The following is a 16,465-nucleotide window of genomic DNA, read 5'->3' on the forward strand; positions in this document are numbered from 1 at the left end:
TCTGAGAGGGGCCGTATCCCTGGGGGAGGCCCGGCCTCGCCCGGGGGCTGGGAGGAGGGAGGAGGCGCCTTGGAATCCTCGCCGGCCGGATCTCGGTCCCCGGAGACAGAGCTAGCAGGCCGTCCCCACCATCGGATTCCAGGACGGAGGGCCACCTCGTGGGCACACGCTAGGTGTGCGGGACACGCATGTCCCGCTCCGTGTCTCCACGCTGATGCCTCCGAGTGGCCCCGGGCTGGCGTCCCTGTGGCCCATCTCTCTCCCGGTCCCCACGCGCTGTCCCCCTCCAGCCCCCGGGGCAGTTCTCTGAAGGCACCGGGCGTGTTTTCCGGCTGAGCCTTTACGCCCTCGTGCCCCACGGTCCCCAGGGCTCCCCTCCCCGTTCCTTCCACCCCTCGTTGGTCCTTACTGGCGTCACTTAGCTGTAGGGATGAATGTCATGCCCTCGTCCCCCACTCCCCAGTCTCTAGACCCCGTGGCCCTCTCAGCAGGCGGCTCTGCCGGAGGCCTTTGTCCCTCATTCCTGGCTCAGTGAGGGTACACAGGAGGTGCTCAATAAATGCCCTGGCTCAAACCAGGAGCCGTCCCAGGACCTTCCCTCCCGGCGACAGTGCCCCGGGGCTCCAGGCAGACGCAGGAAGCGGGAGGCGCTGTGCTTCCTGGGCCCCAGCTCCTCGGGCAGGAGACCCAGATCCTCTCTGCAGCTTGAGTGGACGCCGCCTCTCTCGGGCCTCATTCCCACTGGGGACGCTCGGGCACTGATGGCTGGGAGGGACTGCCACACCTCCCGTTGTCACTTGCTGCTTTGGCCTCATCCCCTGGTCTGGAGAATGGGTTCCGGGGCCCAGGAGGATCCCAGGAGCTGTCCGCACAGGCTGAGCCTCACACTCCTTTCCCTGTGCCTTTCAGGATCAAGAAGGAGTGGTGGGACCAGGTCCCCAACCCGGCCCACAGTCCGCTCATGGCCATCGTCATCCAGGACTCTCAGGTAACCGAGGGCGGGTGCTTGGACCCTGTGTGGCTGGGAAGCAGGTTCCAGTCGTCTGGGCAGCTAGGGACATTCCTGGGCTTTGGGAAAGGCCAGGGAATGGATCAGCAGGCCGGCTGCAAGGCAGGAAGATGGGGCAGGTCGCAAAGACCAAGACTTCCTGTCCCCTCCCTTGGCTTCCGTGGCCACTGTTCCAGTCCGGGTGGCCCCTCTGGGGTTGGTCTCTTAGCTTGGGTCATTTCTGTATCACTGCCCAGGCCTGTGCCTGTACCAGAGCAGGAGGTGCAAAGCAGGAGAGCGCAGAGCCCGGCGCAGTGGTGTACCTGTAATCCAGCCACTCGGGAGGCTGAGGCAGGAGGATCGCAAGTTGGAGGCCAGCCTCAGCAACTTAGTGAGACCCTGTCTCAAAATAAAATAAAAAGGGCTGGGGATGTGGCTCAGTGGTTCAGCACCCCTGGGTTCAATCCCTGGTACAAAAAAAAAAAAAAAAAAAGGGAACAGAAAGTGACAGACTTTCCGTGTCTTCCTCTGAAGACCAGGAAGCGGCCCAAAGCATCAGCACATCTCAGTTCTCACTGGCCTGAGCAGCCCGCCCTCTCCACCCAGCCCAGGAAGCAGTGGAGGCGCTTGAGACCAGCAGGGCAGGGCGAGGGCAGCTTCCCTGGCGGGGGCTTTGGCTGAGCACTATCGGGTTCTCTAGGACACAGGAGGAGTGGCAGGCCCTGCCTAGACTCTCCGGGGACCCTAGTGGACTCTGGAGTCCAGGGGTGCTGGCTTGGCTCCTGGCCCTGCCGCTCACCTGCGGTGTGGATCAGCAGGCTGCTGGTCCGCAGCCTCAGGCTCCCGCGGGCCGTGACGTGTCCACGCGTCAGGCTGATGCTGGCACACACGAGGTGCACGTCACCAATGGCAGCCGCGCATCGGTCAGCCGCTGCTGCATAACAAATCGCCCCAGGTCCAGAGGTCACAATGGCCACCATTTAGGCAGCTCCTGCCTCTGCAGGTTGGCAGTTGGAGCTGGACTGGGCCTCATCTTGGGGGCCAGTGGCCGGTGACTGTCACCTGGGGAGTGGAGGTGACGGCGCCGTGTGCCACTCACCCGCCAGCAGAGTGGCCCAGTCCTCCCGGTGGGACGTCACAGGCCTCTGGAGGCTTATGCCTGGAACTGACCGAGTCCCTCCCGCTCCACCCTGGTGGTCAGAGCAAGTCCCGCAGGCAGGCTGGACTCAGGGAGGGGTGGCTGCCAAGCCCTGTGGCCATCTCTGCCATGGGCCGCGGTGACCACTGTCATCAGGACGATCTCACGGGTCCCCAGGACACTCCTGAGAGAGCGCAGGTGACCCTCGTGTCCACTGCCCCTCAGACCCGCACGGCCTCCAGCCCCGCCCCCGGCAGACACCTCGCGGGCTCGACGGGCGCGCAGGCGCTCTGGAAGGCCACGGGTGCTGTCTCAGGTCTGTCTCCGTGTCGTAGGTGTCGCTGTGGGAGAGGCGGACCGGAGCCCAGGAGCCCACCAAGTGCCCGTACGTATCTGACCGTGGGTGGCAGCCTGCGTGGCTGGAAGGTGTCCGATTTGGGGCTGCAGCAGGGGCACGTGCCCACCTCACGTCTGCTTTCTCTTCCTGACATGGAGGGTGGGGGCGGAGGGGTGTCTGGGTAGGTGGGCTGCGTGCTCGCTGGGACCCCTGGGTGTCACAGGCAGGTCAGGCGTGATGGACGCCCGGCCAGACGCTTGGCGGCCAGGGCACGTGGCAGAGATGACCCACCTCACTGTTGCTTCTTTGCAAATCGCCACTGTCTTGAGCCTTCAAATATGCCACGCCACTCTGTCCTCCTTAGCTGTCCCCTCGGGGCCTGCTGGACCTGCCCAGGATCCAGTAACTAAAGAGCTGGACCCGGCTCCAGCCCAGGGACCCACGTCCATTGTCATTGGCGTGGCTTGGGCTTCTAGATGTCACCATCCCAGATAAGAACATCTCCTCGTGCAGTAGACAAGCCTGTGGTAGGAACCGGGCCACAGACTGGGCTCCAGAGATCCCAGAGCAAGATAGACCGGCCCTCGGGGACTCCCCAGCCCAGCCGTGACGCCAGACTCGCTGGGTTCCTGGCGATAAGCCAGGAGGCGTCCTTGCCACACATGGAGACTGGGAGAGGATATTCCCGTGGGGCTCCGGAGGATGAATAGGAGTTTGCCAGGCAGCCACACTGACCCCTGACCTGCCCGTTCTTTTGCAGACACTGGAAGACGTGCCTGGCCAAGCTCCTGCCCTGTGTGCTAGAGCACGATGTGAAGAGGGGCGAGGGCCCCGCCAAGGCTGCGGGAGGCGGGCCTCTGCAGGGCCCTGGGAGGCCAGCGTGGTGCCCCGTGGGGGTCAGCAAGATGGTCCTCCGGCCGGAGAGCATCCGCGTGGCGCGGTGCGTGGAGCTGTTTGAGGTCCCCGTGGAGAGCGAGGCGGCGGTGGAGGAGGACAAAGCCGACTGCGCGCCTCCCGCGGACAGCGAGGGCCTCCAGGAGGGCCGGGAGGGCATCATGGCCAGGCTGACCGAGAACCTGCTTCTGGACCTTCTGGGAGCTGAGGACGGCGGCTCCCACCAGCAGGGCCTGGGGGACGCGCGCCTTCTCCCGCCTTCAGGAGGTGGGAGCCATCAGACGTCCTGGGCCTGGCTCCCCGGCGTGGGGCCCGAGGGGGCAGCGTCAGAGGACAAGGAGCCGCCCCTCCACCCAGAGCCAGCTCCTCTGGCCAGCACCGCGCAGGGCCTGGCCGGCCCCGGCTGCTCCGAGGGACCGCTGGCCGTCGCGGACAACCCTGCCTACCGCAGCCTCGGCAGCCTCCAGAGCCAGCCTCCAGGTGCCGGAGGGCTGGATGGCCGCCTGGACCCCCAGGAGCCCTGTGTCCCCCAGGCTTCAGAGCCACCCGCCCAGCTCCAGCCCGAGCCAGAAACCTGGGAGCAGATCCTCCGCCAGAGCGTCCTCCAGCACGGGGCGGCCTCGGTCCCCGCCGCCCCCGCCAGCGGCTACCGGGAGTTCTCGACGGCGGCCGAGCAGGGCGGTGCCCAGGACGGCGGGGTGGCCGGGTACAAGGCCTTCTCCAGCCTGCTGGCTGCCAGCGCCCTCTGCACAGGGACAGCAGGACTTGGGGCTGGCGGTGGGGACGGGGGCTACAAGCCCTTCCAGAGCCTCATTTCCGGCCTCCCAGGGGACCCAGCCCCACCTCCCGGGCCCCTGTTCACCTTTGGGCTGGACACGGAGCCACCCCGCAGCCCCCCAAACTCGCTCCTCCCGAGCACCCCCTCGGGGCACCTCCGTCTCCAGCCGGTGGTCAAGGGAGAGGACGGGCGGAAGCCCCCGCTGCCCCCACAGCAGGACACGGATGCCCTCAGGGATGACCTGGGCAGCGGCATTGTCTACTCGGCCCTCACCTGCCACCTGTGTGGCCACCTGAGGCAGTGTCACAGCCAGGAGCGGGGTGGCCAGGCCCAGGTGGTGGCCAGCCCCTGCTGCGGCTGCCATTGTGGAGACAGATCCTCACCCCCCGAGAGCCCGGGGGGGTCCTTGAACCCCGGGCCAGGTGGGCTTCCACGGGAGGCCAGCCTTGCTCCGGCATCCTGGGGACCCTTGGGTGCCTCGGACGAGAGCAAGTCCTCACTGTCCTTCCAGCCTCCACGCCCAGCCTCCTGCAGTGCGCAGAGCCCCAGCCAGGCCCCCAGAGTGCTGGGTCTGGTCTCCACGGGGCCCTCACCCTGAGGCGTCCTGGGCGCGCCTGCCCTCCTGACGCCGAGCCTGTGGGTGGCCTCTGGCCTGCCCAGCCTGGGAGGCCGCCCAGCTGGCAGACTTCCCAGAGCCTCGGAGAGCTGGGCGCGTGAAGGTCTGAAGGTGGCCCCCAGGGGCTGCCGAGGCCGGACACTCCCCGAGCTGGGCTGGGCTCCCCACCTGAATGGACCAAAGGCTCTGGACAGTTGTCCCCGCAGCCCTCACAGGGATGGTGAGGCCCCAGGTGCTGGGCTTCTGGACCAGTGCCCGCCGGTCCCCAGCGTCCCCAGCAGAGGCCCCCTCAGGCCTGCCCAAGCCTGTCTCGTCCACCACACCCTTTGCTGCCCGGGTCACTGAACTGGAAGCCGAGCCCAGAGGCCAGTACCACTGTGGGAATGGCTTGGGAGGCCTGGGAATGGGCGGGAAATGGGGCTTTGGGCGGGCGGTCGCCTGCCCCTGGACGCCCCTGCCTTGGGTGGACGTGGAGGCCGAGTCCCGCTACAGCAGCTCAGTCAGGGCGAGCAGCACCAGGCAAGGCCAGGAAATGCCTATCACCTGTGGTGACGGTTGCCACCAGCCGCCGTGCACAGCGGTAAGCCGGGCCGGGCAGCACGAGGAAGAACAAGCCCGCCACAGACTGGTCCCCGGCCACAGAGACACCGGAGGGCTGGCGCCCAGATCTGCCCCGCGCCGGCGGACACAGGACAGGGCGCGCCGAGCTTGCGGGTGGAGCAGGGCTGATCTGCACCTGTCTCCAAGGCCGCCTGCCCCCTGGGCTGCTGGCTGGACACCGGGCGACAGGACAGGGCGGGGTCTGTGTGAATAAAGCTCTTCACCTCCCTGGGCTGCGTATCCACCAACCCTGCGGGCGCGTGGGCCACAACAAGAACTCAGCCGCAGGAACCGGGCCCCAGGAGGGCCTCCAGGCCTGCGGGTCCCCGGTCACCCCGCGTAGAGAGTGGGCTTAAGAGGCAGCCCCGAAACCCCACCCGGGACCCCCGGAGTCCCAGTGAGGGCAATACGGGCCCCACCCCGCCTCGGACCCTGAGGACCACGACCGGCACGTGCCCAGCACACTGGCGGTCACTGGAGGGAGGGCCCTGGTCACTGTGGAGGGAGGACCATCTGTCACTGTGGAGGGAGGGCCCCGGTCACTGTGGAGGGAGGGCCCTGGTCACTGGAGGGAGGGCTTTGGCCACTGTGGAGGGAGGGCCCTGGTCACTGGAGGGAGGGCCCTGGTCACTGGAGGGAGGGCCCTGGTCACTGGAGAGCTGTTTCCAGGCACCAATTCTCCAGCAGTGCCTGTTGCCCAGAGCGGGCAGTGGAACTCAGACAGCGTTGGCCACACTGAGGTGCCCACGGCAGATGGCAGGGCTGGTGGGTTCACTTTGCCAAGGCCACAGAGAGGGCTCCTGGTGGCCTGTGGCTGGATGTCCATCACCCAGCACCCCGTAGGTGATCTTCGCTCAACGTCCAAGGGCACCATGTGTGGGGGTGGGTCCCAGGGAAGCTTGAGCTACCATGTCGCACACGCCAGCAGCCCGAGAGGAGCTGCGGGTGCTCAGGAAGGCTGAAGAGGAGCCTCGGGGGCCAGAAGAAGCCAGAATGCACTGGGGGGAGAACACTGGGCAGAGGGTCGAGCATGTGCAAAGGCCCTGCGGTGCATGAAGCTTGGGACATTCTTGGTACAGAGAGATGAGCTGTGGAGAGGTGAGCCAGGGACCATGGTCAGGGCGCAATGGGGTCAGAGTGAGGAGTTCGCTTATTGGCATAAATGCACGTGAGCCCTACGCGCTGAGAAACCTGGTCCAATAGAAAGCAGGCTCCTGTCCATTTCCCCAGTCCCAGAACAAACTGAAGGCACCCCAGAAACTGGAGCCAATGAGAGGAAACAGAAGCACCCCAGTGTTCCTCCAGTGTTCCTCCTTCCACCTTGGAGGCAGAGAGCTCGGCTCCTCCCGACGGCACTGGCCGGGTGCTCTAACTCCTCAGGGCGGAGAGTCCACCAGGAGCAGCTGGCTCAGGTCAGGGGGCTGCTGCCCCTGATAAAGGGCCTCCTTAAACTCTCCTTAAAACCCAGCCCCGCCCTGCCCGCACTCTGAGAGTCAAGGAAGCCCCGGGGCCTCAGGCGGGGCCGCGACTCCGGGGTTCTCTGCAGCCCTTACCCCACCCGAGCCCTGCGTTCCCATTTGTGAGGCAGAGCCTGCACCGGAGGGTGGTCTCCATCGGCACCAGCTCTGTCTTCTGGGTCCCCAGCCAGGCTGTACCGGTGATGAGGACCAGAGGGGAGGTGGCTTGGAAATCAGGGCTTCCCGGTCCTGGCCGCTGCTCTGCTCCTCCAGGCCGCCCTGGCGGGCCTCCACCGGCTCCTGCTGACACAGGCTCCCCGGCCTGTGCCTCCCCTGGCCCCCATGACTCCCTGGCTCCTGCCTACCCCTGTGTGGGTGCTCCCTGGCCGTAGCCTGGTGGCTGGGGCCTTCTGCAAGTACTTGCGACCAAGCTCTCCCTGACAGGCGACTGTTAAAGCAAAGCAAGCCAACAAACCAAAAGAGCTCAGATCAGCCGAACACCCATCATCCCAGCAGCTCGGGAGGCTGAGGCAGGAGGATCGCAGCTCAAAGCCAGCCTCAGCAATGGCGAGGCCCTAAGCAACTCAGTGAGACCCTGTCTCTAAATAAAACACAAATCCGGGCGGGGGGTGTGGCTCAGTGGTCGAGGGCCCCTGAGTCCAATTCGTGAAACCCCCCCCCCCCCAAAAAATAAAGCTCAGATCACGATCAAAATGTCATTTCAAATGTGCAGGAAAGGGAGTCTGAAAAGAGAGAGAAGAGAGGAGGCTCTTGGGAAGGGATTTCAGAGTCAGACAGGTGAGCATCTGCAGCAGCTCCATCCAGCAGAACTTCTGGCTAGGATGGAAATGACCCGTCCATTTTCTGTTCCAAGGACACAATGCCACACATTCAGTAAGGCAGAAAGAGAGGGGGTTTGTTTGGGCCCACAGTTCAGGGCGCTACGCCTGGTCAGGGCCTCCTTGCTGGCAAAGTCCCCAGGTGGTTCGGGGTATGGGGTGGTGACAGACAGGAAGCACGTGTGTCCTCTGACCTCCACCCCATGGCCTTATCCAGTCCTGACCTCCTACCAAAGCCCATCCCCCTCCCTCTCACCAGAGACTGGGGACAGAGGGACCCGCCTTCCGTAAGCCCAGCAGAAAGATGTCACGGCGCGTGTTCTGCGAGATGGCCTCTGGCCCTGGCTAGTGAGCTGGTTCTTACTTAGTCACGATCGGTTAGCATTGATCTGTGAATTATTTACTAACGTTAACACTTTATTCCTACCCAACATTTATTCCTGAGCCTCGGCCTAGGAGGGAGAAGGGAAAGACCTGGAAAGGAAGGAGAGAAGAGGTGGGCGCAGGCTGCACCCAAGTTCCTCCGGAGCCTGGGTGGGGTGGCCAGAGCCGGGGTCACTCGGCTCAACCCAGGCCGCCCCAGCGACCCCGCTGCGCAGGAGGCAGGAGGGCGGCACCGAGGAGCGAGGAGCGGCCTGGGAATGGCTGGTCCCCTCTGGAAGGACCCAGCGGCCGCTGGGAGGCTCCGGAGCTCCCCCAGTGCCACACCCCGTCCCCCGTTGGAAAGCCGGGGTCCCAGCCGGGGTCCCAGCCGGGGTCCCAGCCGGGCGGCGGTGCACCAGACTTGCTCCCAGCGTGCGGGCGGCTTCCTGCTGTCTCTACCAGCAAAGGGCAGGTGCCAGCCTGCAATTCAGAGAAAAACCTACCGCTCTCGAGAGCAGAGGAAGCCACCGGAGAGCACGTGCCCGCCGCACCTGGCACCCTGGGCTCCTGGCCCCGTGGGCGGCCGAGCCCAGGCTGGTTTGTGAAGGCGACCCTCCCGTGACATCCTGTTCAGAAACCCTCGGGCGCTGTTTTCCCACGGAGGTTATTCATTAAAAACCAAAAAGGAAAGAGAAGAAAGAAAGAAAAAGCCCCAGCGAGTTTCCGAGCCCGCGCTGCAGGGGCGGCATGACCTCATTGGACGCCCTCAGGGCCCGCGTGGGACTTGCCAGTGATGTAAGGCTGCCACCCGCACTTGGCTCCCTACCGCCCGGCACACCAGGCACCATCTCCTCCTCCCCTGTGTACGGGCCGTGCCTCCCGCTGCCTCGGGCCGGGCTGTGTGACAATGTGCAAGGTGCTTAACCTCTCTGGGCTTCGGTTTCCTCCCAGATAAAAGAGGCGGCCCGCGGCAGGGCGTGGGGAGCACGTGACAGATTGCGACCCCAGGCCGCGCGCAGGGGCTCTCGATTAACTAGCCCTGGTGGCGGCAGCAGGTCACCCGCTCTTCCCTCAATCTCACCGCTTCCACCGGTACAGCTTGGCCCCTGGGTTCCTGCTGCCCCCTGGCGGCCCACGCTGGCCGCAGCGCCTGCCCTCGGCGGCTCCACGTCCTGCCGGGAGAACAAGGGGGCGCCCAGAAAACTCGCCTGGGAGACCCCGCCCGCCTGGTCCCACCCTCCCCGCTCCTCACTTGTCCCATTACCCCTCCAGCCCCTCCCAGGAGAGCTCCAAGGACCAGCTGTGTGGCACCGGGCCAGTGTGGAACCTCTCTGTGCTTGCTTCATGTCTAAAACGGGAAAAAATAATAGCATCTCTATGAAGGCGGGTGGGGGGAACTGCACACGCTGGTGCAGGCGGGCCCTCGGGAGCAGGCTGCGCGGCGGAGGGTTCAAAGTGTCTCTGAGGCCGTCCTGGATTGCATGGGGGCCAGGGGGCGTCTGGAGGTGAGGGTACAAATCACCCGTAAAGAAACAGTAACGTTCTTGAATTAACGTTTCTGTCCTATAAAAAAGGACAGAACGACAGAAATCCAAGAGAAAAAAGTGTCCCAATGCCATCGTCCCATCAACCTGTGCTTGGGTCCGTCCACGCCTCTTCTGTGTGTCGCCTGTATGCAGTTGGTGCTGTTTGTTTATTTGCTTGTTTGAGTACCAGTGAGGCTGGCCTCCAACTCGTGATCCTCCTGCCTCAGCCTCCCAAGCCACTGGGATGACAGACATGGGCCACCAGCGCCTGGCGCCTATTTGCCGTTTGGGACCGTGCATTTCTCAGTCACCCCTCAGTATCCTTGGGGGTCTGGCTCCAGGGCCCCCCATGGACACCAGAGCCCACAGATGCTCAAGCTCCTTGTATGAAAGGGCTCGGTGTGTCCCATGGGGCACATGCTCCTGTCACTTTGGATCCTCTCCAGATCACTAAGGACAGTAGGAGGTCGCTCCCGCTGCAAATGGGAACGATGACGAGGAGCGGTCGGCACACGATCTGTACAGACGCAGCTTTTCAGATCTTTCTCGGTTGTCAGTGGACACAGGTCTTTACTTTGATTCATTTCCACGCGGTGCGGAGGGCGGACCGTGCCTGCCACGTGCCGGCTGGGCCCTACGGGGAGCCCCAGCCCCGGCCAGAGGCCATTCTTCACAAATAGCCTTCCACCCGCCGGCTCCACGCTCGGTGGGCCCCTTCCCTCCTCCCTGGGGACCGAGGAGCTGAGGTCCAGCAGGTGCCCACACGGAGGAGACGCAGAGGTTTGCAGAGACAGGAACGCTGGCCCGACCAGCTCCGTCAGGACCTCCGACCCGACCCCAAGGTGACCTCCGACTCAGCCACAGACGACGCTCTGATCCTGGCCGCAGTCCCTCTCTTGTCCCCCGCCCCTGTCCCCTGACGCCAGCGAGACTGGTTTCTGACCCAAGCTCTTGACCTGTTCATGACCCCAGCCACATGCTGGTCCCCGAGCCTGGCCGCAGACAAGCCGCTGACCCCAGCCATAGAAGGACTTCAGATCCTGGCCGCTCTTCCCCTACCCCTGTATTCTGACGCCTGTTTCAGCAGGACTCCACCCAGGAACTGCCATTTCCTGAATTCCTGCTGGCAAATTCAGGACGGCTGATCTATCTGTCCTCCCTCTCTTCGGTGAGACCACAGGGCAAGCTCACAGTTCTGCTGTCTAATCAGAGCAGCATAAGGAGGCCCCTTTGCCACTTTTCTTCTGCTTTGTGTGTGATGCCTGGTGCTCCGGCAGCCATCTTGTGATCATGAGAGGACATGCTTGGGGATGAAAGATCGTGTTCTGAAGACAGCAGGGGGAAGAAGAGGGCCTGTGTCCTTGGACACACCAGAAAACGATCAAAGCAGCCTTTGGATTCTTAAATAAACCGTAAGCATGCCTTTAAAAAAAAAAAAAACCACCCTGGGGTGGCAGCTATAATGATCGTAGAAGGTAGAGCCACGGATGGACAAAGACGCTCATGTCCGATGCCCAGACCCCGAACGTGCTGTGCGACCTCGGGTTGCAGACGAATCAGCTCCTCGCCTGGCCTTGAGATGGGCAGCAGGCTACCTGGACCATTCACGTGATTGTGTGAGGTCCTCCGGGGAGAAAGAGGGCGCAGGGGAATCAGTCGGAGAGAAACCTGAAGATCCTGCGCTGCCGGCCTTGAAGACGGAGGCAGAGGCCACGAGCCGCTGAGCGAGCAGATGGCCACTAGGTGCGGAAGGCCACGGATCGACTCTCCCTAGGGTGCCCGGAAGGGTCATGACCCTGGCGACAGGAGCGAACGTCTGACCTCAGAGGTGAGACCCTGGGTTCTGTGCCAAGCCGGCTCCCACCCCGCCCAGCGCCCCCACCCGGCGGTCCTCTGCAGGGCTGCCCGACCACCCCCTCCAGAGGACACGGGTCCCTGCCCCTTCCCCAGATCCACTGTGGAGCCTGGGTCGGGGGCTGTGGGCAGGGCCGGTCCACGGCCACGTCCCGTAGGGTCCCAGGTGGCCGTGCTCACAGGCCCACCCTGGAATGTGAGGCTGGGAAGCCCCCCCTCGAAATCCTTAATGATTCTGTCGTCAAAGTCGCAGGCGGCGGGCACAGAGGGCTCCGGCCTCACCCGCGGCTGCCCCCAGCCCTCCAGGCCCCACCCACGACCTTCGACCCCTCGTGCGCTGCTGCTGCTGCTGCTGCTGCTGCCTCTGCAGGGCCCGGTGCCGCCAGGGCGGGCGCCGGTGTGTCGCTCCCTCGCTTTGGCACCCTGGGGTGGAGCCAGGCGACTGCCTTCCGTCCGGCGCATCTGCCAGACAAGACAGGCTTTCCTTTTGGGGTGTTGAACCCAGGGTGCTTCACCACTGGGCCGCGTCCCCGCCCTTCCGACGTTTCATTCTGAGGCAGGGTCTTGCTAAGTGCTTAGGGCCTCACTGAGTTGCTGAGGCTGGCCTCAAACTTGCGATCCTCCTGCCTCAGCCTCCGGAGCCACTGAGATTCCAGGCGTGCATCCTCATGCCCGGCAAGACCAGCTTCTTGCCTGCGCCGGATCCCGGTACCAAGAGTGGCCATCCTGAATTCTTGACCCTTTCCTAACAAGAAGGCCTGCGCGTCATCCTGAAACACACCCCCAGGTGAGGCGGCTGTTCCTGCTGTGGGCCGCTCGCTCCTCCTCTCCGAAGCCTGGGCCTCCTCCCCACCTCGACCCACCCTGGAGCACCATGGCTCGCCCGGTTCCAAGCTTCCCTCCAGTGGTCTCTTCAGTCCCCTGCAGGTCTGCGCCAGTCCTAGGCAGGCCCAGGCCACCCGCCGCCTCCCTCCCCCTGCCCCTCCCCTCCCCCACGTCCTCTTCCCCCTCCTCTCCTCCCCCCACCTCTCCCTCTCCCTCCCCCTCCCCCTTACCCTCCCCCTCCCCCTCTCCCTGGTGCAGCCAGGAATACACCTGGCTCTCTCTCTCTCCTTCTCCACTTGCAAGAGGGCACCTGCTCCTCCCCTCTCCTCTCGGTGGAGTTCACTACAGCCTTTGCTAAATCTAGACAGGAGTTTCACGGGGCAGAGACTGTGTAGCCCAGGACCCAGCAGTCTGTAATCCCAGCGGCTCAGGAGGCTGAGGCAGGAGGATTGCAAATTTGAGGCCAGCCTCAGCAACTTAGTGAGACTCTGATTCAACATCCAAAGGGCTGGGGTGGAGCTCAGGGCTGGGGCACCCTGGGTTCAATCGCCAGGACCAAGGAAGCATCTGTCGCACGGATGAACGAGTGAGTGAGTGAAAGGTGTGTGCTCTGTCACACACCAGTCCTGCCCAGACCCCTCGCCTGAACTGCAGAGCCACGGGCCCAGCCACTGCCGGCAGAGCTCAGTGACCCCTCTTCCACCTGGACACGGCGCATGCCCTGCTGGTGCACAGCCCCATCTGACGTGAGGTGCGTTCTCACAGCTGGTGTGCGTTACTAACGCTTAGGCTTTACCCCGGAAGAAAGGCGCCAGGTGAGCAGAGATTTCCGTTGGCTTCACCGCCGTGTTGTATTCCAGGGCCCAGAACGGGGCCTGATACATAGTAGGTGCTCAGTAAATACTTCCCAAACCAGTGAGCGGATCTCAGCCTGGACGAACCCCCGTCTCTGATTCAGGGTATCCAAAATAGCTCCTCGTCGTCCTCTGGGTACATCCTCCTTTTGGTTCCTGTCTCGATTGCTAAAGCTACAGAGCTGGCATCACCCAGGCTGAGTCCCTCCTTCCCCAGCCCAAGATTCTGGCGCCGTCTGTCTGTCCCTGTGAGCCCTCCCTGCCCCGGCGCCACACCATCTCCTATTTGCAGGCTGAGGCCTCGAGTCTTTCTCAAAGTCCCCAGCAGGACCAGGTGGCCGCCGTGTCTCTCCACTGGGGACGCACCTCGGTGTCCTCGGGTCCTGGGGATGGTAGACGGCAGTGGCATCCGTCCAGGAAACTGGTTCCCTTTTCGGTCTCTTTCTCTTCCTCTGCCCCCCGCAGGCTGCCAGCCACCCGCCAGAATCGAGATAACTGGGTTTTGGTTTCGTTGTTTGTTTTACAGTTCCCGTCTGGTTAGGGTAAAGGTGCCCCAGTTGTGATGGGGACAGTGTCTCTTTTGAAAAGAAAGTGAACCGAGACGAAGAAAGGGTTCAGTCAGTCATGATGGAGGGAAAAAACGTAAGTGCGGCCGAAATAACTCAAATAACTCGGGGCGGCGCGCCCGGGACGGGCCCGGGAGACACCGTGACAGGCAGGTGTCTGGAGCTCTTGGCAACCTTGCAGGCAGTGCTGCTGGGACACCGGCCCTGGCTTGGCTCCCAGGCCACATCTGCAATTCCGACCCCTAGGTCTTGACTCGCGCGCTCCCTCTGTGGGACCCACCCCTGCTCCGCGCTCCTCCTGAGCACTCGGGGCCTCTGTCGCCCGCTCGGCCCTCCCTAGGGATCAGCCTCCTGTCTCCCGGCCCAAGTGGCCTCCATTGACCTGATCGCAAGCTCCTGCTCCAACAGGGCGTGGGGCTCGCACGTGGCCAATCAGAGTGCTTCTTCCCCCATCTGTATAATGATTGGCTCACAGACTGTCATGTGATTGAAACTGACCAATGAGAGCCTTTCCCTGATCCACCCCTGAATGGTCAGACTCTTCGTGTCTTGAAGGCTGATAAGTGGCAAGATTCGGTTTCTGGGATTCAGTTTCCCTGCCCCACCGCACACGCTTTTTTTTGCCACCACTGAGGCTCACCTATCCTGCTTGAGGACAAGAAGCTAGCAGATTCCAGAGGTGGAGCCTTCCAACCTGAAGAAAAAAATGTGAGCACCTTGATCCATCCATGCCTGAAACTGTACTCTAACTTTTATTTTAAATCATTTATAACCACGAGACTCCTGGTTGAAGCATGAATTTATCTTTCATTGAGATGAAATTCACAAAGCGTACAACTCACCCTTCCAGCCATTTAAAAATGCATAATCCTTTGGGTTTTAGTGTGACAGGCAGTGTTGTACCCCTGTCACCACTGCGTGACCAGAACATCACGTTATAACCCCCATCTCCAAAAACAAAACTAAATAAAAACCATGACCTATTCACACGCCCTCCACTTCCCCTCCCCCCAGTCCCTGTCACCACATGAAATATCTCCCAGGGCCATTTGCAGTGGGTGTTTCTGTGAGCATCCCCTCAATACAGGGCAGGGTTGTCCTCTCCTTTTGCACACTGGCTGTGATTTCTTAATCTTACGTATTTTTAAAAATGAAATATTTCAAACATATGGAAAATCACTCCCCTTGTGGGTCTCCTAGGAGAATTTCAATGCCAGGAACTGGGGCTTGATTTCTTCTCCTGTCCCCCAGTCCCCAGGGTGGGGCCTCCACCAGAGAAGGTGTTCAGTAAAACAAAACAAAACAAAACACCAGGCAGGGCTGCTCCTGACGTCTCGGCCCAGGCGAGGCTGGACCAGAGCATAAAGATTCTGATAAATGTTTGTTGATTGGCTGATCGACCTCCTTATCAAACATGAGGACTCTCCTCCTGCCTGTGTGTGCCGGCCGTGGTGGGGCTGGGTGGGAGGGACTTTATCTGAGCCGATCACTTCCCACACTCTGACATTTAATTAAACCCAGAACTGAACAGACAGTTGTTTACCATAACTGGGTACCCCCCAAAATTTCCCTACCTCAGAGGCTGAGAGGTAGCATAGTGGGGAGGCTGAGTGGATCAGGGACCGGGCACACTGGCTTCTCTCTCTCAGTTGTCCCATCTGTACCGTGGGGCTGATGAGATAAAATACCCTGTAGGATCATGGGGACATTCAGTGGGTGACTCTGGCAAGCCCTCAGAACAGGGCTGGTGGCTGAGGAAGTCTGCTAACCAGGCGGCTCTGCTGGGTTCACCTGGAGCTGCACCAGGTCACTGAGCACATGCAACTCATTTGCCCCTCACTCCACTGTATCTCAGGCTAGGTGCCGCCTTCTCCAGGAAGTCCTCTGGCTTCCCAGACCTTGGGTAGGTGCTGCTCTTCTGGGCTTCTTGGTGCCCATGTGACCCCATCAGCACCAGCAGGGACAGTCTCAGATACCTCCAGGTGCCCTGTGCCTGGCACAGGGCAGATGCCAAGTAAATGAATGAATGGTTCAGTCACACACAGTGGGGCAAGCCTGTAATCCCAGGGACTGGGGAGGCTGAGGCTGGAAGATCACAAGTTCGAGGCCAGCCTCGGTAACCAAGTAAGGCTCGGTCTCAACACAAAACATACAAAGGGTGGGGGTGTAGGTCAGAGGCAGAGCACCCTGGGTTCAATCCCCAATGCCAAAAAAGAAAAAGGAAAAAGAACATACAAGAACATGCATCAGAGGGTAAACAAGAGTTTTTGTTCTTGTCCCTGGCCCTTCTGAGACCGTCCTGGCCCAGGCCCAAGCTCTGGCTCCATCCTCCTGGTGTCCGTGGGAGGACAGGTGTGCAGAGTCAGGCTTGCACCAGCTCCCCAGAGCTGGCCGTGCTCCCTGCCACCATCCTGCCAGTTTGGCATTGACCAGGAGGCGGTATTTACACCACAGGAAGCAGCAGGCGTGGGATCAGGCTCTGGCTTGTCTCCTGCCTGGTGACTGTGGGCTTGTGGGCTCACCGTAATCACACTGTGGGGCCACATGAATGGTTGCTTTGGCTGACCAGGGCCAGCTGCCTGTCCCCAGCCTTGGTGTGAACACCGCCCTCATCCTAGGCCACTCTCCCCTCCTGGCTGACCACAGCTCCCTCTCAGCCCACCACCTCTTGGGGAACCAGCTCTGTGCTCAGCCCCAGCCCTCAGCCAATGCTTGTTGATTGACTGACAGACAGTTCTTGGTAAATATTTTTGTGAGAGTTTGACCTTTTCCCATGTGAGTGTGGGGAAACCACGGCAGCTTGAACTTTCAGTAAAGCAGAGGCTCTTTG

The 16,465-nt window shown here is 62.1% G+C and overlaps 1 protein-coding gene across 4 annotated transcripts in view; it reads left to right on the forward strand.

The window, feature by feature from the left end:
• IL4R (interleukin 4 receptor) overlaps positions 1-5,054 on the forward strand; it is a 34,283-nt gene extending 29,229 nt beyond the window's left edge. For 3 of the 4 annotated variants that reach the window (XM_079121492.1, XM_079121491.1, XM_079121493.1), the window contains exons 8-10: positions 910-988; positions 2,462-2,511; positions 3,224-5,054. In XM_079121492.1, coding sequence (XP_078977618.1) covers positions 910-988; positions 2,462-2,511; positions 3,224-4,733 — 1,639 coding nt within the window. In that variant the 3' untranslated portion in view covers positions 4,734-5,054. The remainder of the gene's footprint in view (positions 1-909; positions 989-2,461; positions 2,512-3,223) is intronic. The other variant, XM_079121494.1, reaches the window with a different exon arrangement.
• Positions 5,055-16,465: the final 11,411 nt, after the last annotated feature.

This window comes from Sciurus vulgaris (assembly GCF_902686455.1).
Source record: "Sciurus vulgaris genome assembly, chromosome: 18".
In the NCBI taxonomy this organism is placed as follows: domain Eukaryota; kingdom Metazoa; phylum Chordata; class Mammalia; order Rodentia; family Sciuridae; genus Sciurus; species Sciurus vulgaris.